General features: G+C 41.9%; 1 protein-coding gene across 1 annotated transcript; it reads left to right on the top strand.

Moving 5' to 3' along the window:
• Nucleotides 1-34: 34 nt before the first annotated feature.
• Rgmb (repulsive guidance molecule BMP co-receptor b) lies at nt 35-19959 on the top strand (the record flags this gene model as incomplete). Its single annotated transcript, XM_033765662.1, has 3 exons — nt 35-227; nt 4710-5218; nt 17769-19959. Coding segments are annotated over 3 exons (1371 nt in total), but the record flags the coding sequence as incomplete, so codon positions are not given.
• Between the last annotated feature and the right edge of the window lie 4739 nt (nt 19960-24698).

Below are 24698 nucleotides of genomic sequence, written 5' to 3'. Positions count from 1 at the left end.
CGCGGCGGGCGGCGGCGGGAACCGTTGATAAAGTCCCCGGCCGCTGCCGCTTATCAAAGATGCCCGGGCGGGGCCGCGCTCCCGAGACAAATGTTCCGGGTGCTTTATTGCTCCCGCCTTGGTGTTTACCGAAAGGCGGATCGGGTCGCCGCCGCCTCGGAGGGGAGACGGAGCCTGGCTGCTTCCGCGGGGGCTGGGGCGGTGGCGAGGCGAGGGCGTCGCACCAGGTGGAAAGCTTTTTCCCCATTTTGTACACCTGGGGGTTCATCTTGCAGTAACTTGGCTTGTTTGAGCCGGGCTGTCTCTCGGTGTGGCCCAGGCTGGTTTTAATTCTGGGCTCAGCCTCCCCCGCGACGCGGCACCTGGGACTGCCGAGTGTTTTCGGTCCCCGGAGAGCGAAGGGAGCCTGCTAACCAGCGTTACCAGCTTATCTTTAAAAAAAAAAAGCAGACTAGTTCATTGCAATCCAGGATCCTCTTTTCAAATAAAGGGCCACTTAATTTTAGGAGTTTGCCAAGACAAAGACTTTTTCTGTAATGCCAAGTCTTTCATTGTGAGAACAGCGAGAGCATTAGATGACTTTTTTTTTTTTACACGACCGCAGTCACAGAGCTCTGAACTAGAGAATCCAAAACTTTAACGCCACCCAGCTGTGCAGAGAAATTTTCACGTATTATTTAGTTAATGTAAGATCGTACTAGCTGTAGTTAGCATGTTTGAGTAATGGGAGTCGTGTGGTATTTAAGGAGACCACTTAATTTACTTCTACCTTTGCACTGTGATGTAACAGCCGCATTTAACATTGTCACTTCTGAAAACAGACAAGAAGTGTAATAGTTTAAGGATGATTAAGGCTTTACATTAGTAGCTTTAAAACCTTAAGTATCCACCTACGATCAGTTTAATGGAAAATTTTTCCTCACGGTCCAAAAGGTGTAGTCGAAAGTGTTTTGTGTGAAGCAGTTGTCCTGTTTCTAAAATGTGTGTTTGATAGAATGGAAATTGGAAGTGCTAAGCTTGACTGTGTCCCCATTGGCTGGGCGGATATTGTTTCCCCAGGGTTGCCACAGGGTCTCGTGACAAGATTGGACGGTAGCTCTTGAAGATTTCTTTGCCCGAGAGAGGCATAAGAAATCGGTTTAAAGATTTAGAAAAAGCTGCCTCAGTTTAAAGTGTGTTAAGAATTTGGAGCGTTAAGCCCCTCCTGGCATCTCAGTGTGTGCTTGCTAATATCACCGTTAGATGCAGCCCAAGGGGGCTGTGGCTTTCATTTCCGGGGTCCACTTCTGGAGTGGAGCGGTTGATCTCCTAAAGGAAAAGGGGGCTCCTGTTGAGAGATCTCTTTGAAGAGCGGCACTGTTGAGATGCAGGGGCTGTTTCCTGAGAGGTGAGCCTGGCAAGTGCTCTTGGCGGATGGGCTACTGTATGTTTTATGTCGAGATCCGTATCGTGCGTCTCTGCATCCCATGTGGCTCCACACTTCACTCCATGCAGCTTCAGCATAGCTCGTTTCTTTTATTATAAACTGGTAATTGTGCTGCAGATTTGCACATGCAGTCCTGGTGTTGAGGAAACTGCCCTGAATGGTGAGGCCTTTATGTCTGATTCATTAAAAAAAGGATGAAATGAAAGCTCTAGATTCACAAATCCTTCGGCATTTTCAATAACTAGCCTGAAAATGCTGCCATACCCTTATAGATTATCAGACCCTGACATAGAGAAATCTATAACTGCAGATTTTGAATTCTGCCCTTGGGAAATGGCTTTTGTTTATTTATGTAAACATTCACGTATTTACTGGGTTACTTTGTTTTATTTTAAGCAAATCTCTGCAGTTACTGTATAGAGAGAGAATGTGGGAATTACTTGCTTACTCATATACTTCATGGTCTTCTTGGCTGTGTCCCTGAGATTATTTCCGCTCTGCATTGTCTTGGCGCTTTGACAGGAGGCTTACTTTACCTCCTGTAACAGGCGAAGTGTGCATTGTCATAAATTATGAGGCCTGGTATTTCTGGGTGTGTGCTACAAATTAGTCATTATACAGGAGCCTGCCATGGAGCAGAAATTGCTGATCCAAAAGCACTTTCTCTCTAGTTCACCCTCCTCCCCCTTCATCTTCATAGAAGAAGGCTGTTAGAAACACTGCCGGAAGCAAAAGGACTCTGTTGTGTTTTTGAGGGATTTCTCAGCACCTTCCTGCTATGAAAATGGAAAAGTAGAGGGAAGGAAAAAGTCTAGGAATCTCAATTTTGCTTCCTTCCCCTCTGATTGGTCATGTCTGCATTACCATGCTGTTCTTACATTTGATATTTTATGACTATTTGAAATAATTATAAGTAAACGTACGCTTGGATAGATTTTATAGACCATAAAAAGGACAAGTAGCACTTGGAGTTTAGTGGAAAGTTCTTATGCTGTCATTTATTTGTAGAACTGTTCATTCCTGGGTGATACTGGTCCTGGTTTTACGTTTTGCTTTCTACTTGCTATGAATCTGATATAAAAAGAAAAGCAGTGCAATAGTTATACAAGTCTTTTTTTCATCTATCAAGTACGTGTGTTGCCAGAGCCAGGTATTTGAGAGACAGGACACGCATTGGGAAAGAAATAATATTTGAGGAAAGTCACTGTGTCCTGGCTTAAGATGCAACTCGGACAAGACCTCTGGTAGCTCTTTGCTTTGATTTTTCCCATCTGTGAAATGGCTTTTGGGCCTTTTGGAATGTGGTTTGGTTTGGGGTTTGTTTTTTTGTTTGTTTTTTGCTGTAAGAAAATATAAATAACTGAGAAATGACCTGGTTTGGAGAGCAGAACCTTGTAAATGTTGGAGTGGCTTGTTGTCAACTCTGGACTGAGGAAACTTGTGAAGATGGTTTTAAAATGTTTAGTGACTGCTTTAAATCCATAGCTCCAAAATACTAAAATAACTTTAATATCTCCGGTTAAAATGAATACACAGTGTAGACTACATTGTCTCCTTCTTTGGTCTCTGAAATTTCACAGTGGTAGCACAATTATCCTTAGAGGTTGTTACCTCCCACTTTTTCTCTCCCAAGTAGAGGCTCAGAGATTACAGGCTGTTTAATTCAGATGTAAAAAGCAGTTTACTAAAATTAGGAAACCATTTTTCTAAAACAATATTAATATCTTGTGTCTTTATCAGATGAAGTACTAAATCTTGATAATGTCCTTGAAATTTGTGTTCACATCTTGAAATAATTGTATTTTTAAGAATAATTAGTCAGATATGGTGACTGTAATCCTGTAATCCCAGCCCCATGGGAAGCTGAGGCAGAAACACCTCAAGTTTGTGCTAAGCTTGGGCAATTGAGTGGCTATAATGAGATCCTGTGTCAGAATAAGAAAGGGAGGGTGGGGCTGAGGACTCAGCTGATCTGGAGTACAAATAAGACAACCTGAAGGGGTCATCACAAAGCTCATCTAGAACAACCACTTTCTTTCTCAGAGGAGAAACCTAAGACTAAAAGAGATTGAGTCTTCCTCCAAAGCTTTCACAGACCCATAGAGAACTTCAACACAAAGATATGTTATGATTGATTTCTTTGGAGTTTGAGGTTGATAAAAGAGTATTTCTCTTTTTGGCAAGTCTTTTATTCCCACTTATGTAGCAGAATAGTAAGTTGAGTGACACACATAACCAACCTAGTGTTACCATTTCTTACGAGGTGTATGTATGTATGCTTTGAGAGATTTTATAAATTATCATTTGAGAAGCTAGTGACAAAAAAGATAATTTGAAAATTAATTTTTTAAAAATACAAGGCAGTAATTCTTGAGTTTTCATTACTTTAGCTTTGTTTAAATTATTAGATTTATATGAGTTGTTGGTTTAAGGGAAAGAGTAAGATTTATGTACTCTTAAGGAATTCTATGCTTTATAGTTCTGATTTTGTTTCTGAAAGAAACGTGGCTGGGATCGTCTCTGCATCATAATTCGGCATTGTGTACTTTTAAAATTTAGTGCACTTGTCCTTTGCTATGTGTTTGAAAGCTGGGATCCTTAGGGCAACAGATGGCTATTAGGGGAGAAGTAAATTTGTTTCTCAGTCAAGTAAGTTAACAGTTTCTACATTTTGTAGAAACTAGGACCTTGTTTCTATTTATTTATGTACAGCTTGCCTCAGGAAGGGTAGAATAACTTAGTACCCAGATGATTTTGTGCTACTGTTACCCTGTAGTCATACTAAAATTGGGTAAACGTGTTTTAACTAATCATGCTATAATTTAGGATTTTACCCCTACCTCAGGTATGGAAGCTTTAATCTTGGTTTTGTGCACAGTGCTGCTCATAAAGTGCTTTCCAAAACAAATTACTCATGCAGTTTTCAAAATCAAAACAAAGTTCATATCTTTGGCTTAGCTTTAGAGCAGAAGAATCTTTCTCAAGATCTATAACCAATAACAACCTTGATAAAATATTTCACTTACTGTTCCCTTGTAATGTTGCCATGTTCACTCACAATGGCTCATGCTTTGAAGTTTTAAGTTAACCAATGGCACAGTGTTTTTTCCTAGTGGCTTAATTTGAGAAACATCCGGGAGCACAATGCAACCCTATTTCTGAAGCTTCTTAAAATAAGAATATGAAATAGAGCCAACAGCTCCCAGAGGCAAATGTCATTTTCTCATTTGGCTCAGGAAGTTATGAAGCGTTTATATGTTTGGTCTTATTTTCTTTCCCATAGGTGACTGCCAACAGCCGGCCCAGTGTCGAATCCAGAAATGCACCACGGACTTTGTAGCCCTGACTTCGCACCTGAACTCTGCCATTGACGGCTTTGACTCTGAGTTCTGCAAGGCACTGCGAGCCTATTCTGGCTGCACCCAGCGAACGTCAAAGGCCTGCCGTGGCAACCTGGTGTACCATTCTGCTGTGTTGGGCATCAGTGACCTCATGAGCCAGAGGAACTGCTCCAAGGACGGACCCACGTCGTCTACCAACCCTGAAGTGACCCATGACCCTTGTAACTATCATAGCCACGCAGGAGTCAGAGAACACAGGGGCGGGGACCACAGCCCTCCCAATTACCTGTTTTGTGGCTTGTTTGGAGATCCTCACCTTAGAACTTTCAAGGATCACTTTCAAACATGCAAAGTGGAAGGGGCCTGGCCACTCATAGATAATAATCATCTTTCGGTTCAAGTGACAAACGTGCCCGTGGTCCCTGGATCCAGTGCTACTGCTACAAATAAGGCAAGTGCATTTTCTTTTTCTGCTTTCTACTCATACTTGTCAGAAGTTTTGATTCTTGAAATTGGTAGAAGAGGCATAACGTAGAGGAACTTTTTTTTTTTTTGTCTTCCTGGAAAGCAATAACAATTGATAAAGTCTCAAGAGGTACTTGCTCTGATACGTAAAATATGAGCTTAAATTTAAATTGGCAATAGTATGAAGAATAGAAAGTAAACAGTAAAATTGAGTTCTCCAGATAGAATTATAGGCCTGTTAAGTGAAAAAATGGGTGATCTTTTTGAGCCTTGTCTTTGGAGTGTTTATGTGTGTATGTGTGTCCTGAAGAAATCCACATTCAGATCCATTAGATGACTGCAGTGGGTGTTCTGAATAAAACAAGCTGTGGTGCCTGAGGCAGTGAGCCATCAGGAAACATTTTATTGGAGATTTGGAAGCTATAGTAAAAATAATGGTTATAAACCACGCTCCCCAATGGCAAACTCACAGTGGTGTGTTAGTCACTAAGCTCTTGGTGACCAAGGAAATTAAGAATTGGATATTGCAGATCAGTGATATATAAGCCCTCTTTTAATGTCAAGGCCTTGGGTTAGTAGTTTTAAGTCTGAAGCTAAGAGGAAAGCTGACAAAGTTAAGTTAACGCTTACATTGCCTGCCGTGGAGTGTTGTGGAAGAATTAACCACTGGATTTCCTCTTGCTGGGCAATGCTAATTCAATTATCAGTAATAAAGTCAAAGAAGAATTTTAAACTAAAACTGTGTCCCTCTTAACTGTTATCTCCAACCATATAACCACACGTGCAGTCCATTGCATCTTGCTTTAATTTTCTGTAATTATTATATCTCTTCATAAGTTGATTTAGACTAAAATACAACTGCAGGGGTCAAGCTTTTGAAATACTTATGACTATTCTTTTGATTCCAGGACAACCTCCCTTGCCACCAAACATGTATGATATATTTCAAATGGATTTAAGTTATTTAACTTGGCATTTTGTAGAGAGAATTTTATAGTGCCTCTAGATATCTGGAGACACCCAGGAGTGTCACAAATCTTAAGATTAGAAATTACTGCTCTGAACAAAGAAGACTATTATACTGGTCTAGACATCTTAGGGGATCCCTGAAATATTTACACTTCGACTCCCAGTAAAGGTTCGAGCTTGCCTTTTGCCTGCATCTTAAAATAAACATTCTTCTTCTGATTTTCATATGTATGCAAATAATTTTTTCCTACATGGACCTCAACATATCTGCTTGCTGTAAGTTAAATGCAGTTGTGAATCACTGATCCAGTCACGGGACACCTACAGCCTGAGGATTATCACTGAATTAACTGAAAATGCAGGAAAGAGGTCTCATGGGGCATAGAGAATGCCAGCATCAGTTACTGCACTCATGGAGGATTCTGAGGAGTCCCTTCTCATAGGTCCACACAGGCTAAGCAGAGCTGTGTACGTGGGGAGATAGTGGTTCTCTTCACAAGCCCAAAGTTTCTGTGCCTTCTGTCCAATCATATCATTTCTGTTTGTTATTCAACTTTTCAGAATTCCACGCATTTTACTGATTGTGATGAAAATATTAGGGGGATAACCAGTAACCTGTTGAGTATTAATATTGTGTAAGTAGTGTACACTGAAGTTAAGATCATTCTATTCTGGTTAATTATGCTATCATTATTTTTAGCAAACAAAAAGTGCAACTTTGTTTTCTCTCTGTTTGGTGAGGATCAAAGGTTTTACGCATTCCAAGAAGGCAGGGAAGAAAGTAGTCCTCTGACATAAATTATGTGGATGATGAGAGAGCGTGGTTTTTTAATTGCCCTGTTGGAAAGCGTTTTGTCACATCTGGTGACCATGCTGTTCAGCAGCAAATTACTGTATGGTTTCTCAACCTCATGTAGTTGTTGGGGTTTTTGTTTTTTGGTTTTTTGGTTTTTTTGTTTTTGTTTTTATTTTTGTTTTTTCTTTTCATTCTTGTAACTCTCCAGAGCCCCCAAAAGCATCTGGAAGGTTATTCTTGGTCTATTTCAAGTCTGATATGACTAAGGCTAGTGAGACCGAGCAAAGGCCTAAAATCTTGCAGTACAATCTCCTTTCCAGGGCTAAAACAAAACCTTTCTCAACCCTAAATATGAAAAAATGTTGTTAATGAAAATAAAAACAATATGAGGCAAAAAGTACTCGCAAAACAAGTTTCCAGACAAGATTTTTATTTGTTTTTTAAATCTACCACAATGGTTTCTTTTAAAAAACAAACAAAAAAGGTCGTGAAAGTAAGTTCAGCCTCACTGAGAACTTGCACACTGTGGAGGCCAGCTGGCCAGTTGTGTTACAGAAGCCACAGTGTTTAAACATCCATTCATTTCACTGCCTTCCGCTCTGCACTGCAGGACTAGATAGGACTGGAGAATTTTGCTCGAAGAGGTCACTTAAGATGGCTCAGTTCTGGAAGTCTGGCTTCTGTACAGCAAGTGCTGTTCGGGCCTAAATTGTGGATCTCTATCTGCCCCTAAGCACCCCACTTTCTCTCATCACAAAAAGATATGATGGGGAAAAAAATCTAAATAGAATCAAAGAAAATGAAATCCACCTGTACTCACAGGGCTATTTATTAGTTGAGCTGCCTTTTTTCTGCTGACAGGCAGTGAGTTTCAGGCAGAATGGCCTGCATTGTGATGTTGCCTGTCTCCCCTGTCTGCTGTTCTCTGCCCTCCCCCTGGGAAGGGCAGGGTCTGTGTTCCAGGTGGTCCTGGTGTGCACGGGGTGCTTATGTGGTCCTCCCCAGCCTGCCATGCTCCCACTCTGTGGAGGAGTCCACATCGGTTGTCCAACTCTCCAGGTAGATGTGCTGCTGATGGGGAAGCTGGGTTGGCTTTTCATCTCTCCCCTCCGGGCTGCAGGGGTTTCTGGCACTCCTACACACCTCGGCTGCCGTCCACATCAGCTCTGGGCCATCTTCCCCACCTTGGGCTGTGAGGGCGGCTGCAGGCATGCAGGCACTTGGGAAAGATGAGACGAGCAGCCTTGGAACTGGCAGACTTAGCTACACTAGGAGGAAAAGCAGGTTTTTCTTTTTGGGGGTAGCAGTGGAGGGTTGGGAGAGCCCAGACTAAGACTCCAGAAAGGACGCAGGTCAGTGGCCCCTGTGCCTTACACACCACCCAGTTCACCTGTGTGTGATGGTGGTTGGCTTCCTCCACTTTCACATTGTCTGCCACCTGCCCAGTCTCGATTTGAATTCACTCTGTGTACCTCTGTATAATCAAAGGCACTCAGTAAGGACTTCTGTATGCCATGATCATAGAATGTGTTTCTTTTGGGAGAACGACATTCTTTGTTTTAGAGGATTCTGTATTTTACCAGAACCTTCCTAGCAGTATATATTTAAATTTCCAGGGCTAGGGGTATAGCTTAATGGTAGAGTGCTTACCCAGCATGCTCCAGGTCGTGGGTTGGATCTCCAACACCACAAAGGAAAAAAAGGTATCTCCCAAGTATATTTGAAATAATTCCTTTTTTTAAAATTTCGTAAATTATTAAATTGCACACCCAAACATTGGCAGTATCTTTAGTGATTTTTTTTTTAAAGCAATTCATGGTTTCGCTTTTAGTTTTAATGTATCTTTTGCTGCATTTCTAGTTTTCTTATATTACTCAATCTCAATAAAACAAAATAAAAAGTAGGAGGGAAGACTGAAGATGACAGCAGATCCTATGAAATGTCTTCTGCTATATGTTTTCCCACGCTTCACTGTTGAGTGGCAGGGTTTACCATAGGGCAGAGAACATTTGGGAAAGGGTTGTGCTTTGGTGCTAATCCAAACCCAGTGACTGTCGGTGAGGTGAGTGGACACCGTGTGCTCTCTCTTCTGCCTGGGTCACCAGCTCTTGTGACCCCATGGACAGTACCCAGTGTCTGTCCAGCACACAGAAGGCAGCCGTACCCGTGGTGGGGGTGGAGTGAGTGTTGGCATTTTTAAAATTCTATAATCATCCCAAAGTCTCAAAAGCCTGTAGTGACTTTCTAGACACTTCCTGAAACTATTCACTAGAAATGTAGAAAACTTCAGTTTTACTCATTTTGGGTCAGTGTTTTCTTGGAAATGTAGAACATAGTTTTCCATTATAATTCAGCACTATTTGCTCGTAGGCTCGCGGAGTAGTAGGTGGTTCTGCTTCTTTCTCATGTCCTTTAGCTTATAGGTATTTCTCCACAACAGCATCTGGGCATGTAAACCAATGTTCTGGCTCATTCTGTGTTGGTTACTAAATCAGAGCCAGACAAGCCTGCATTGCAAAGACTTTCAACTATCATTTTAAATATATCTCTGGATCAAGGTTTGGAAATCTGTCTTCTCTTGACCACGGGCCTGGTACATTTTTACAGCCAATTTTTTGGAACACATGTTTTTAGTATCTGTAGAGACCATGTAAGCTACATTTTTATAGACTAAGAAGGATGCTTCCTCCTCCCATTGACAAAATTATGCCTTGAATGTGTGGACACTATTCTTGCATGTGGTGTTATAGGAGGACACATGGTATTTTCTTTGGGAATATATTTTTGTTTCAGAAACCACACACTGTCTTGCAGATATATTGTAGCTAATCCTGAAAGTCTGACATTTTTATTTGTATTACGGTTATATATGTTCTATAGAAATTTCTTGCTATCTCTTTGAGATTTATTCCTTCTCATGATCTTCCATGCTTTACAAAGATGCTACTAAGTTCTAAGACTGGTGGAGGCATACTGGGCATAGGTGGGAAAGGAGTTTGTAGTTAAAACTCCCTGCTCAGTATTGTTTCTCTGAAGAGAAATGTGATTGATTTGGTGTGGCATTTTTAGCACTGAGTATTAAAGGACCCACTATATGTGTGAGATACAGGGTGGATATAGCTTCTGCCTTAGTCTAAACACGTAACTGAGATTTGCAGCAATCTGAAAAAGCGTGGGACTTGTGCATTAACCCAGCTATTTTCAGTTTCTTTGTAGAACACAGGTGAACTGCGTTTATAAGCTGGTTCTGAGAGATTACTTAGCAAGTTGACACGTGTCTAGAAAGGGCCAAGAGAGTGGATAGAGAGATTGGCTGCTGGTCCCACGCCATCACCCAAGGCATACCCATCTCTGTCTTGGTTGCTTTCACAAGTCACAATTTTTCCTTCTGGGACTGGGTGCAGTTTCTCTTTACTTTTCCCATAGGCAGGGCAGACTCTTACCTGCATCTGTATTTTTGTAGTCATCAGTTCTTAATTAAATTCGTTTTTCAAGGTTCCAGTGTCATCTTTAAAACTGTAATGAGATCATGCGTTAGACATTCTTTCCTAAATTTATCATAGAAACTTTAAAAAATAGGTTTTAGAAGAGCAGAAATGAGCTGTAATTCCGGGTGGCAGTGTTATTTGTCCTTTTCTATTGCCTGCATAACTTTGTATGGATTATGAGGTTTTATGCCCAGGAACTACTCAACTTCAGTTCATATAGTTTCAGTAAAGTGCCTGGAGGTTAAAAAAAAAAAAAAAAAGATTTCTAAGTCCATGTGAAGAAAGAAAGGGAAAGGAGACATTACTCACTGTTATGATAAACCTGCACGTGTAAAAGATCCTTTTTGTAAGATCAGTCGGCTCACCTTGGTTAGTCTTTATACTTTTCAAACAAGAGGTACCTTTATATTTTCCATAAGCATTAAAAAATAACCAGGGGAGCTGGGTGTAGTGGCGCATGCCTGTAATCCCAGCACTCTGGAGGCTGAGGCAGGAGGATCGCTGAGTTGAGACCAACCTGGACTACACAGTGAATTCCAGGTTGGTCTCAACTACATAGTGAGACCCTGTCTCAAAAAACAAAAAGGCAAACAAACAAACAAATAACCTGGGTAAGAGTCTTTCATCTTTCTAATCTCCCTGACTGTTCCACTCCCTCATCTCCCGATGTGGTTTGGAAGAAGTAGGGGCAACCTTTAGATTCCTTCCATTTGTGAGGCCCCTCCTAGCCAGGCGGGATTCAGGCAGGATTTGATTGAGGGTAGTGTGGGCCTCTGCCACTTTAAAACAAATCCACACTTCTCCGTAGTTGAAACCAGAGGCAGGCAGCCAAGTCTGATACACAGCTGAGAGTTAGAACTTGTTTTCCTGTCACGTTTCCAAGTGTCTTTCTCTGCCCTGTTAAATTTTCTTAGAGTCAACATTTTGAGGGAAGGGGGCAAGAGGGAAACACTGGATGGTTGGTATTTTCTTCTCTCTTTTTTTTTTTTGGTTGGCTGCAATTAATGCTAACCAAACAGTTTCTGCCTGTACAGAATTCGGCATGTAGAAAGAGTTACCTACAGTGTCGAACAATGAAAACTGCCACCTTACCCACTTTGACTTTGTTTGTTTTGACTGCAGTGGAACTCGCTCTTCCACTGCAGTGAATTCTGTATTCTCCTGGGTGGGGACTTAAGGACTTTCAAACTGCTCAACTTGTCAGTCAGTGATAAGTAACCAGAGTTGTTGCTAACCCTCCTCTAAGAGGCTAGATGGCCTTCCCAGGACAGCCTTCCCTTCCTGTAAAAACATGGTGCTGTTGGGTCTAGGTGGGGCTTCAGGTGACACTAAAAGGCAACGGAGTTCCGTATGCTCCACCTGGCTGGTTACTCAGAGTTAGCCAGAGGCACCCTCGCCTGATTCTGGTGGGGTTCTTTGATGTGGAGTGTGGTGTACTGTGGTAGAGTTGATCTGACAGCATTTAAACAGTGACAAGCATTTAAGCATTTAAACATCTGCTCTGCACGTACTTCTGAAACAGGGATCAGGGTTTAACCCCACAAACATACCATTTAAGGTGTGGGTGCACATGAGGTGCCGATACCTTTCTCCCTGTCCAGGGAATATAGACAAAAGGATATGAGTGTGACCTTCCAGTTAACTGGCTTCTTGAAATTCATGTTCACATTTTTTTGGTAGCCCTGGGAATTTGAATTTGAGCCTTGAATTGAAGTCTGTTGAGTATATTGGGAAGACCTTCAAGCTGTTTCACTTTTTTGCTCACTTCCCAAAAGAAGTGATTTTCCTATTTCCCATCAGTTTGCGGAATAGCTGCCCTAAACCCCAAGGTTCCCATGCAGACGGCAGGAGCAGTGGCCTGGCCTCACCCCATCAGTAGGGGAGTCGGAAGGCCAGGCCTGCTGGGGCTGATTTTGGCCAGCCTAGAGTTACCCCTCTGGCCTACGCACTCGCCTTTCAAAATACTTGGCCTCTGGTGTGAAACACACCCGAGCGAGGCCTGTGCTACTGTCCACACATGCTCATTACCTTTGCATCTGAATGCAGAGTGAGCTCCAGTGTGCACCCGTCTTCTTGCACAGGGCAAAGTCTACACAACAAGCGACAAGCCAAGAACCCTGAGTGTTTGGACGAGCTGAGACTTTTGGGCCTGTAAACCTTTCCTCCTCATGCTCAGCATAGTGCTGCTCTGGTGTACAGAAGAAAGCTGGCTGGTTTCCCTGTCTCTGCACCTGGTTATGTTTCCAGCCTTCCTTGCTTTAAGTGCATAGAGATTACCTTTTAAAAGTTGGCATTTTTGTTCCTGTCCTGTTTCTGTGTCATCCCTGGGCCAGCTTTCCTTTCATTCTCAAATGCTCTTTCCAGCCACTGAACTTGATGCTTCTCCGGACCACCCTAGCAGCCTCAGCTGTGGGTGTCCTTCCCTTCTGGTTTGGCTTCTTCTTTCTCTGTGTGCTGCCAAATACCCCTCCAGCAGCCAAGACAGCCCTGTTCCTGCGTGTATTTATTACCTAGGGCAACACTGAAGAAATGTGGCCCTTCCCATTTCTCTGCATCCTCTAAGTGCTCCAAGCATACAGCTCTGTGGAAACAGCCTAGAAACCTGCATTCTGATGCCTATTTTTAAGGTAGTAGGTTTTTTGGTTGCATTGGAAGGGGTTTGTTTTCCTTTTTTGGGTTTTTTTTTTTCCGTACCAGCGATCGAACTTGGGTCCTTGTGCTTGCGAGGCAGGCAGCAGAAACACAGAGCTAAAATCCCTGTCCCTGGGGTGAGATTTTTTTAATCTGCCACTCACCTAATAAACACACTTGCTATCTTAACTGTTACTATATTCCCTTGTCCAACAAAATTATTTAACAAGTTGTCCTTTTCTAAGTTTTAATTTCAGCTTTCTGTGTGTAAGATATGACATATAGGCTGATTGTAAAATTATGTTTCAGTTCATTGTGACAGCTTAACAGACTGTCTTCCCTCATTTTTGTAGGAAAATTATCAGTGACATCACTTATTCAGCCCCGAATTTTTTTTCTTAAGTATGGTATATATAGAAACTCCTGGATTTTCCATGAAATTGTTCAGACAGTAAGTTATTTTAAATTAATGTGCTTTGTTGTTTTTGTTACTGCTCCACAAAAGAAAGACAGAGCCCTTCCGAGTTTGTCTAACCAAAATATATTTGCCTCGCAGTGTGGACTCCATTCCTACTGAGGTCTGTACTCCTGGTTTCCCTGCAAGGTAGGGCCAGAGAGGACTGGCAAGTAGGGTCCCTTCAGAAGGTGCTATTTCCTTTGGAGCTTCAGAGCTCCCGGGGCTCTGATTCTCTGCCTGCCTGCGATCCCAGTACTCTGGGAGGCTGGAGGCAGGAGGATCACAATTTTGAACCCAGCCTAGGCAATTTAGTGCCTTAGGAACACCCTGTCTAAAAATGAAAAATAGAAACTGCTGAGGGTATAGGTCAGTGCAAAGGACTGGGTTCAGTCCCTAGTACTGCCCCCCCCAAGACTTCCAGAAGTGGAATTTGGCTGTGTTAGGCATAAAATGTGTATATTTTTCTTCTTCTTTAAATCCTGTGCTGTTGTTGGAATGGTTTCATTTTCTCTGTAGAGGACTGATCGTCCAGGCTGTATGCCACTCAAATATTAAGAGTGAAAGGAGCTGTGAACACAGTTTTATTCTCTCTTGGAGTCTCCTGCTTTTTAAACCTGTTGTTCTACCTAGAGGATGTGACAAGTAGGTGCATCACATAATTAACTAAAGTTCACTTTATTCCTTTGACTTAAGTAGAATTTTAACCAGATACTTAGCAAATCATTTTTCCATATGCTTCAAGCTAATTTCTGTGACTGCTATTTAGTTTCCAGTCCCCCTAAGAGACACAAATTTCCCATCTAAAAGCCCAGTTCTGGTGTTGGAGGGTTCTAGAGAGGTCCCACATTTGCAGTGTCATGTGGCCTGATTCAAACTGATAAATGTCTCTTCCAAAGTACAAGATGCACAAATAGTTAAGCACACAGCCTTTGGGGAATTCTGCTGCTTGAAAAGCTGAGTACAGCATGTGTGAGACTGGTGTACCTTGGGAAGATAGCTTTCTATTTCTTTGCTAGGCAGTTCCTGAGTTCTCATTGTGGGCTAGTTCATATTTTTTTTCCTAGTGAAAGGAAGAGGCAGGTAGCTGTTACTAATTTTTATACTTTACAACAAGCCATCGGGGTCTTGATTCCTTTTAGGTGTGGACGGGTTGATTTGTTGCTTCTGTCTTTCTCTTCCTAATAGACCTTGTGGGTGGTAAAGATCTTAGGGAGTGAAACATTAAAAATGAATGAACAGAACTAGAGTAGTTTGTCTAAGGTGGGTTGAGAGGGACTGGGTGGGGGAGGCTTAACAAAAGACATCGATGTTTTAAATGCACAGAAAAATGCCATGCATCAATAATACATAGCATGGCATGGAGCAGATGTGCTGAAGTGAGTTACTAACAGCGGATGAATCAGTTCGTGGAGGTGGAGAGGAAGCATGGCTGGTGTTTCTGATGCTGTGTGAAAGCTTTTGAACACCATTTTGAGTTCTATTTTCAAGCCAAGAGTTATCTGATAGAGATTTTTTTTTTTCTCCTATTACTGTAGGGATCAGACCCTAGGACCTTCCACATACTAGGCAAGTGCTGTACCACTGTGCTGCATCCCCATCAAAACTTTGGAACTTCCAAAAACTCTTAATTCAATTGTGAATATCTTTGAAGGAAGAATTATTAAGGATGAAGGAATTTTGCTTCTCAGAAGAGGAAGACAATCTGAAAATGAATTTGTTGCCCTTCCCAGTGGAGTACTTGCATTTTAAGAGATCGTGTTGTAATTGTTCTGAGGAATGAATTGCATTCTAATGCTCAAGTCACAGGACGACCCCGTTATCTACATGTACACTGATTATATCCGGGTACCTATTAAGTATGGATTTAAACTCTAGAGGATCTCTCAGGAAATCTGAGTTATGCTTTAGGGTCAATTCATCACCTCAGAATTACCTCACCTCATGGGGAAAAGAAAGAGCAGTATCACCATAATTTTCTCATAAATAAAATCACTTTCAGAAAATGGAATAGACAGATGAAATGTATTAGACAGGAATATTCTATAGGTGTAGATACAACAAAATCAAACTTTTGTTGATCTTCTAGATATGTGGAGTGAGCGTCATAACCATAGAGGAAGAGAACATGCACCGTGTTTGAAATGACTCCACGTTCTGAGTTGGAATTGATGTGCTTAATGAAAAAACAGACTTGTAGGACATAGGGAGTTACTCTATTCTTTAATATTAACCCTTGCTTTCCTTTTTGGAAACTTGCTCAGAATTGCTTTGTGGTCGTAACAAAAGTAATTCCTCTTTGCTTTTCATGATGTGAACAAAAAGATACGTAGTTCTTGCATATAATACCAAGTGGTCTTACACTTGAGGTTTGTTAGTCTGGAAAGACAAGTTGCATAGCTGTTGTGGAAGTTTGTTTAATCTTATAGTTGGAAATGAATAGTGATTACACAAAAAGTCTATTATTAGCTCTTAGCCATCTGTATTGTTAACTTTCAGCCTTTTCAGGTTTAGAATTTACTTGAATTGATTTTTCACCTTCAAGGAATCCTAGCATGCCTTAAAAAAGCACTTGTCAGACTGATGTTAGAGCCACCAAATAAATCTGTTTTATGGTGCTATTAGATATCTAGCTGAGAACTCCCACTCACTCTGGAAGGCCCTCTGGTTGGATGCACAGAACATTTCCTGAAATCATCTCTGGTACACCTCATTCAGGTTGTTAAGAAGGTGTTGAAATGTGAGAAGCCGGTGGTGAAATCAAATTGTGGCTCTGGGCAATTAGGAGGGGAGAAAGCCCAGCATTTTCATAGCACATTGTCTGGCTTTTAGTTGCAGCTGCAAACAACGGATATGAATTGAACCAGTTGCTGTAGTGCAGCTGGTTCAGATCTGGCTTTATAACTGGCTGAAGTAAAGTTAAATGGCTGGAAAATCCCAGTCAAATAACAGCAGTGGGAACATGTGGACTTAAATAGTGTGAGCAAACGCTGTGTTGGGGAAAAACTTCAGACATAAACTTGAGGGTAGTGGTGAGGACTTGGGGGGCATTTTTCTAGGCTTCTAACAAGGGACCTATTGTTTTGATTAGTTTCCTTGCAATTGGAAAGTTCCCTCCATCCAGAGCAGCTCTCGGAGTGCCTGACTTGTCCGCCCTCTTCCTTGACTGAAGTCACCTGATACTTTTTTTTTTCTCAAAAGGGAAGAAGGAATAAGCTGTTATTCCGAAGTTACTGACAGTGACACAAATCTCAAAATGTAGTCCTTTTTCCTTTGGAGCAGCTTCCCTATCTTGTGCAACACAGAACCTGTCTCTTCGTATTTCTCCCTCCACTTGCACTGTATGTCCTAGGCCACATTGTGTGAAGGTTCAGGATGGAGATAGATAGATTGACTGACACATGTGGTGTGTGTGTGCTCTAGTTAGAAGATTCTGCAGGGAGAAGATGGGCTTGCTAAAGGGAGGCTTTGGTATTTATCCATAGATTTTTTTTTTTTTCTCCCTGAATTGTGTGCTTGACTGGAGAATTGAAAGTTGACTGGAAAAAGGTCCAAGAAGCTAAAGGGCCCTGGTGTAGTGTGGAGAAAATGTGCGCTGTAACTAGATCGGGGTGGATACTCTGCCAACGCTTGGGAGCTGTGCTTGCCGAATGATTTCCCTGCCATAGTAGCCCGTCATGTGCAGCCTTGGTGAAGACCTCTCTCCCGAGGTACATGACTGGTAGCTGCTGCTGGGCTTCCCTCTCCACTTTGCTTTGTCGCTCAGCATTTATATCAAGCTTGTAGTGAGAGTCTGGGAATATATGGTGATGGCCCAATGAAGAATCTTCAGAAAGCAAAGTTCGGATAAATACGTTACTAATGAAGCCCCTAAACGTTTCTAGATAAAAACTTGGACACTTTTTTGTTCCCCTCGGAGCTGTGCCTTCTCTTTTCCATTTTTGGATAAACATAGATGTGCACTATCAATAAAATTGCCTTTTTCCCAAGAAGAACACTATTACCCATCTTAAGAAAGATCTTTTATTGCACCTTCTCTGGGTTTATTTTACATTTTAATTCCCAACACATGGTACTTTATTTTCACCAGTGATTTGCGGAAAGAGACAGTGAGTTTGGAGAATGTCCCAAGCCGTTCCACTCCACTGCTCTGCTCCCTTGCCCTTGTGTTAAACTGTGGACACGTTGCTTCCCACAGATCACGATCATCTTCAAAGCCCACCGTGAGTGTACAGACCAGAAAGTGTACCAAGCTGTGACAGATGACCTGCCAGCTGCCTTTGTGGATGGCACCACCAGTGGCGGGGATGGCGACACCAAGAGCCTGCGTATCGTGGAGAGGGAGAGTGGCCGCTACGTGGAGATGCACGCCCACTACATAGGCACGACGGTGTTTGTGCGGCAGCTGGGTCGCTACCTGACTCTCGCCATCCGCATGCCTGAGGACCTGGCCATGTCCTACGAGGAAAGCCAGGACCTGCAGCTGTGTATGAATGGCTGCCCCTTGAGCGAACGCATCGATGACGGCCAGGGCCAGGTGTCCGCCATGCTGGGGCACAGCCTGCCTCGCACCTCCTCGGTGCAGGCCTGGCCCGGCTACACACTGGCGACTGCCAGCGCTCAATGCCATGAGAAGATGCCAGTGAAGGACATCTATTTCCAGTCCTGTGTCTTTGACCTGCTCACCACTGGTGATGCCAACTTCACCGCCGCAGCCCACAGTGCCTTGGAGGACGTGGAGGCACTGCACCCGAGGAAGGAACGCTGGCACATCTTCCCCAACAGTGGTAGCGGTGCTCCAAGTGCGGCCGGCGATTTGTCCGTCAGCCTGGGACTCACGGGCTTGATCCTTGTTGTGTTTTTGTAGGGGTTGTCTTTTGTTTTTGTTTTTAATTTTTTTGTCTATAACAAAATTTTAAAATATATATTGTCATAATATATTGAGTAAAAGAGTATATATGTATATACCATGTATATGACAGGATGTTTGTCCTGGGTTACCACCTATTGTACATATTGTGCTTGGCTGTTTTCACACGCATTGGATGTAGTGTTCTTTGATTGTATCAATTTTGTTTTGCAGTTTTGTGAAATGTTTTATAACATCCCTGCTGGGGACCTGTTAGAAAGCACTTTATTTTTTATATATTAAATATTTATGTGTGTACCTGGTTAATATGTATAGTACATATACACAGACACCATACTCAATGTTCCCTTCGAAGGTGACCAGTTGTAGCTATTCTTGGCCATCCTGTCCTGCCCTTTCCCACTGCCACTGATTTGCCACAGTGTGCAGTTTTCTCTGGCCACACCCTGGTGGAGCTGCCTCTTTGCTTGGGAGTATTTTCCTCACTCGTCCTCCTGCCCTCACTCAATTTCAAAAGACAGCTCCTTCCTCCCTTACAGGCTCTTTCGACTCTACTGCATACTGATCTAAATAAGGAGCCCTCTCTCTAATAGCTGTCACTTCTTTGGAAGGTGAGGAGTATTGCTACAGTTCTTAGCACCCCTGCTTCCACTTGTCGTATTTGAACACATGGTGTGCTAGGTTGGACCTGTGAAAACTGCTTTCTGTAGGTAAAAGGGGTCTCGTGATGGCAGCTTCATAGATAGGTACTAGGCACCTTGCTAGACTTCAGTAGCTCTGCTTTTTCTCATCCCATGCCCCAGTTTAAATTGTAAGTTTTCTCTTTTAACTTAATTCATTAAAACATGAAGCCACAAACTTAGTAATAATCATGACTTGTTCTTTGTGTAATTTGTGGAAGCCCATGTTCTTAGCTGTCTCGACTCTTTGGACCCAGAAACATAACTCCCTGTCTCACCACAGTTGACTGACCTCAGCCTCACCTTATGAATCCAAGGGCTGGTTTTGTTAAGAGTGATGAGACTCAGGTCCTACCACAGAAGTTCTCCATTCTTCCATGCCCTCCACTCACTGGTCTTCACAGTTCTTGACGTGATTTTATGTATAATGAAAGGGAGTAGGGTGTTGATGGCAGAAAACCTTCTTTGGCCTGACTCAGTATATGCTTGACAATGGCTGCTGATGAGACCAAATATTAACTCAGTGTTGTGCTGCCCAAGTACTCTGTCTTTTAATTCTCCCCTCTTAATGCCTGTAGCTGAATATTAATTGTTCATGTGACTTGGTGAAATCTATAAATTATAAATCTTTTGGGCCCAGGGATTTAGCTCAGTTCCACCAATTGCCTTGCAAGCACAAGGTCCTGAGTTCTATCCCTGGTACCAAAAAAAAAGGTGATCTCTCTCCTCCCGTTCCATAGTTTGTACCCTTAGGAAGAGGAAAAACAGCTGCAACAAAAGGCAGGAATAAATAGGTGGGGTTATATCCAAACACAAATTTTGGTTCTAAGAACTGGTACTTTAACAATTCAAGTTTAAATAATTGCAAATAAAAGATAAATTTGAAATACCATTGTAATTTAGGCCACGGTTATGCTTAATTGTAGTTGACCATGTGGTATCTTTTACTGTGTCCTGATCAGTGGCACTACCAGAGACCCAGACAAGCAACAAAAGATGTCATTTTGTGAAGTTGTTAATGAACTGAGGTACCAACCAGTTACAGGGTACAGTTGTGAGTTCATTCACGAGTGGCAAACCTCTCTGCTTCTGGTGTATGAAAGAATAATCCTGAGCAGCAGCAGCATAGGTTAATAATGAAGGCTCCCTGCTACTTGTAGGGATTCAACTCCAGGATGAAGCCCAACCAATCCTGTCGTCCTGTTGTGCAAGCTGAACTAGGCCCTGCCTACCATCCCCTCTGCGCTGTGGCTACTGCTTCTGTTCATCTCTGGAGCCGTGTGCCAATTTCAGAAGCTTTTGTAATTGAGTAGAACATGGAAAAACAATACTTAGGATACTTTTAACCACTATTTTTGTGCAAATAGTATAAAAGTGAAGTAAAAGCAATAATAGAAGTTTCTACAGTGTGTGGGTTTAGAGTGTATGTGATTAATGTACCTTTGTCCTTTTCCGGGAAAACAAAACAACTATTCTGCTAAGAGTTGGGAAAAGAAAACCCGGTGGTTTTGCCATATCATTTTGCTGGAAAGGACACTTAAAACACCCAGTGTTGCTAGTATTCATACCAGTGTGCTTCCTTACTCCCCATTTTTAACCAGTACCCCTGTAAAGCCTTTACAGACACCACAGGTGACTTAGGAACACAGTGCAAGTATCACTAGATAATGCTTGTATATCTTTAGCAAGGTTTGTTAAGGGTTCCTAGAGAAAATGCTGCTTGCACGTGTTGGTTCATAAAATCCTCCTTAGAAGACTTTCAGATCATACCAACATGTGGATAGGCCGGGCCTGTTCACAGGTCTCCTGGGGGAGTTTAAACTTTGGGGGAGAAACTGGTTTTCACAGATGCTCCACATGGCTGTCTTTAAAAGACTCAGAACATTTTTGTCCTCTCCTATGCTTGGAAGCCTCCACCCTCACCGCACCAGCCTAGTGTGTTGAGTCTTTGCAAAGAAACCATTTGATGTGGTTCATAGGTATATGAATAAGTATCTGTGTGAAACAGTGAGTGTGCAGTGTGTAAATACTTTAAATTATGCTAGAAAAATAAAGTTACATACCATGCTGTGGAATGTTTGTTCTGTCATTACAGTGACACCTGCTGGAAGAGCTGAGAAACAGCTGCAGAAGTGGGAGGGGTTTACACAATCCCTAACAATTATTGACAGTAAGTTTTACTACCTCCCCTGTAATTTGCTTTACTACTGCTATACTTTTTCCTTTCATAAAATCGGAGCAATTACAGATAAGCCAGTATCTGTGAAAGGCTCCACCAATGTTGTCCCAAAAGTCCATCTTCCATAACAGTTTGCTCCCTTGAAGATAAGCAACCTGCCCTCGCCGCCCCCTAGGTTTTTGGTCGTTTTGTTTTGTTTTGTTTTTCATTTTGTTTTGTTTTTTGTTTTGTTTGAGCAAGTGTGGACTGCAGCAGCTTACTCAGGGAGTACTCTGGGCCTGGACTTTTTGGCTTGGGAATTTGTAAACCCTCACTTGTGGAGGGTTTTAAAAAGGGACATAACAAAGTCATACATTGACCTTTGTTCAAAATATACCAAAGGGTAGAAAGGTGGGAAAATTAAGCCCAAATTAAAGTCTCAAGGAAGCACTGTTGCTGTTCCTAGGTAGAATACCCAGTGCAGTGGGTGCTGGTTGCAGGGTAAATGCATGCATAGTTCCTAAATAGAAGCCCGAGCCATTGCACTTCGTGTTTGTATAGCAATTCAGAACAAGCAAAGGGAAAATCATTTGAGCTGAACCACACAAAACAGGACGCTGATAGTTACTGAGCATCCAGTGTGCATGTCTGTCTGAATCACTATGAGGTCTATACTTCAAAGTCAGAAAGAATTATTCAACGTACTGTATTCCTGCCTAGACCTCCAGGTGTTTGAGGATCAAAAGTGGACCAACTCCAAAATCCAAAAAGGTAGCTCATTAAACAGCAAATGACATAAACCCTAAGAATCTTCTTAGTTATCTTATTTTGGTAGCCACAGCATGGACAGTATTTTATTGTCTGAATTCAGCCAGGACAACACTGTCAGGCTGCTGCTATGCTTTCTGAGCGGATACCTTGCTGCAGATCGCCCCTATTTCTATAAACCTCTGTTTGTACATGGACTGAGGAATACATACTTCCCCCTTACAATTCTGCATTATTCCATATTGTTTATTTCAGCTTTCATCCCTTCTCTGTATGTCTCCCAAATGGACAAGTCATGTTCCCATCATTATTAGTTAGATGTTATTTTCCTTGCCGTTCTTCCCCCCACGTACATGTAGTAAACACGAAGTTTGGCAGTATTAACTAAACGATGGAATAAGATACCAGCCTTTGTGCCAAACTTTGAAATCGTGCTTGGTTGGAGTGATGATGTCTTTGTGCCTCGTCTCTCTTCTGAAGAGTGCAGATTATAGGGATAGTGTTGTCAAAGACTCAGGATGTCACACTAGCATTCTGCAGAGCCACCGTCTCCAGCCTCAGCCTTATCAGAATGATGTTCAGGTGCGGTTGCACATGCCTATAATCCCAGCCCTTGAGAAGCTAAGCCTGGAACTGTGAATTCCAGGCCAGCCTTGGCTGTACAGTGACTTTAGAGCCAGCCTGAATTATGCAGACCTTGTCTCAAAAAAAAAAAAAGCAAAATGATGTTCAAATAAGCCAACTGTCAACTACAATATATTAAAGTAAGTTCATCAAACCCACAGGAAGAAAGTACTCTAACTGAGCATTTTTTATGGTTGATATTTCTTAAGCATTTGCTACCTGATCATTCACTACACAAGACCAACTATAGATAATTAAGTAGAATTACACCAGTCTAACATTTTTAAACAATAATTTCAGTCAATAATTAACAGTACCAAGAGAAGTCACACTATTTTGACAACTCAGAGGGCCTCCAAAGCCTTCTAACAGGAAGTAGTAAAGTAGGGTTCACTGAAGGGGCAGAACAAGTGGGAGAATAGATTTATTTTCTAGTGATACCTCTTGAGCTGCTAGATTCTGATGCCATTAGTGCATGGTTTGGTCATCAGTGCAGTGAGGACCGAGTTGATATTTATTGATTAGCTGGCTCTTAAGTGCAAAGTTGGGGACGACCCCTCTGGGCCTGAGTCTCCTCATGAAAATTCATTTTCCTTCTGGTGAAAGAGAGGAAGGTTTTTCTCAGAAGCTGAGAGGAAGTGTGGCAACAGAAAGGAGGAGCTCACGCCGCTGTTAGGGTTTTCTTATTCTTTAAACATTTTCTTTCTCACTCTGCAGGGCTATTTATCTGCCTCACAGGTACTCTGGGCAGAACCTGGCTAGGTACCATCTACCTCAAACAGTTCACAGTCATTGGGTAGAATCTCTCTGGCTCAGTTTAGGCTAGATAAAGCAGTGTAACAAAATGGGCCTATATAGAGTATAGTTATACAGATTATATATATGAATGAGCCTCGTCAAGGGGGTGAAAAACTGAAAATTGCAGAATAATGAAGAAAGAAACTGAAGACACTAACTTTGTGGATCACCAGAATTATTGTTAAAGTGGTGATATTACTTAAAATGACCTGCAGATTCAATGCAGTCTCCATCAAAATGCCATGACATTCTTCAAAGAATTAGGAAAAAGAATTTTAAAACTTATATAAAAATACAAAAGTCTCAGAATAGCCAAAGCAATTCTAAGCAGAAAGAGCAAACCTTGAGACATCACAATACTGAACCTAGTTAAAATGATGCCACAAAACCATAATAACAAAAACAGCATAAGACTGACACAAAAATAGACACATAGAACAATGGGAATAGAATACAGAACATAGAAACAAAGCCATACAACTACGGCCATCTGATATGGAGAAAGCAGCCAAAGTTTATGTTAGCATCTTTAACAAATGGTACTGGAAAAATTGGATATCCATATGAAGAAGACTGAAGCTACATCCCTATTTCTTACCATTTTTTTTCTTTTTAATTGAGTTATTGGTACATTTTAGGGATACAGTACAGTTACATTCATTGTTGGGATCTTGTACCTCTACATGACAGGTCTTGGTTCTCATTTTTTCCCCAGGTCCCTGACCTCCCTTCACCCCCTCCTCCCCTCCCGATTTACAAACAGTTTATTTCCATCTTTTCATTTTCTCACATTGTTTCTTTTCTCTTATTACCATTCCCCTACCCATCCCACCTTCCCTACACCATTAGACCTTTTCTTTCCATTTCACGTCAGTTAATCTCATTAGGACCTTATGTACTATTACAGTTGATTCACACCAGAGAAACTATTCAGTATTTACACACGTATGACTTATTTATTTCACTTAGGAGCATATCCTCAATATGTATCCGTTTTCCTATGAATGAATCTAATTTCTCATTCTTTATGGCTGAGTAATATTCTATTTTATAGAAAAACCACATCTTTATCCAGTTTCCAACTGAGGGGCAAATGGGCGGTTTCCAAGTTTTAGCTATTACAAACTGTGCTGCTATAAACATGGGTGCACATACATCACTGTGGTATGATTCTTTTAGTTCTTTTGGAAAGATACCCAGCAGAGGGATGGCTGGGTCAAATGGAACCTC

Source organism: Fukomys damarensis, unplaced genomic scaffold, assembly GCF_012274545.1.
Source record: "Fukomys damarensis isolate Sample0158 unplaced genomic scaffold, DMR_v1.0_HiC HiC_scaffold_3, whole genome shotgun sequence".
Taxonomy (NCBI): Eukaryota; Metazoa; Chordata; class Mammalia; order Rodentia; family Bathyergidae; genus Fukomys; species Fukomys damarensis.
This window is presented reverse-complemented; position numbering and strand designations above follow the sequence as displayed.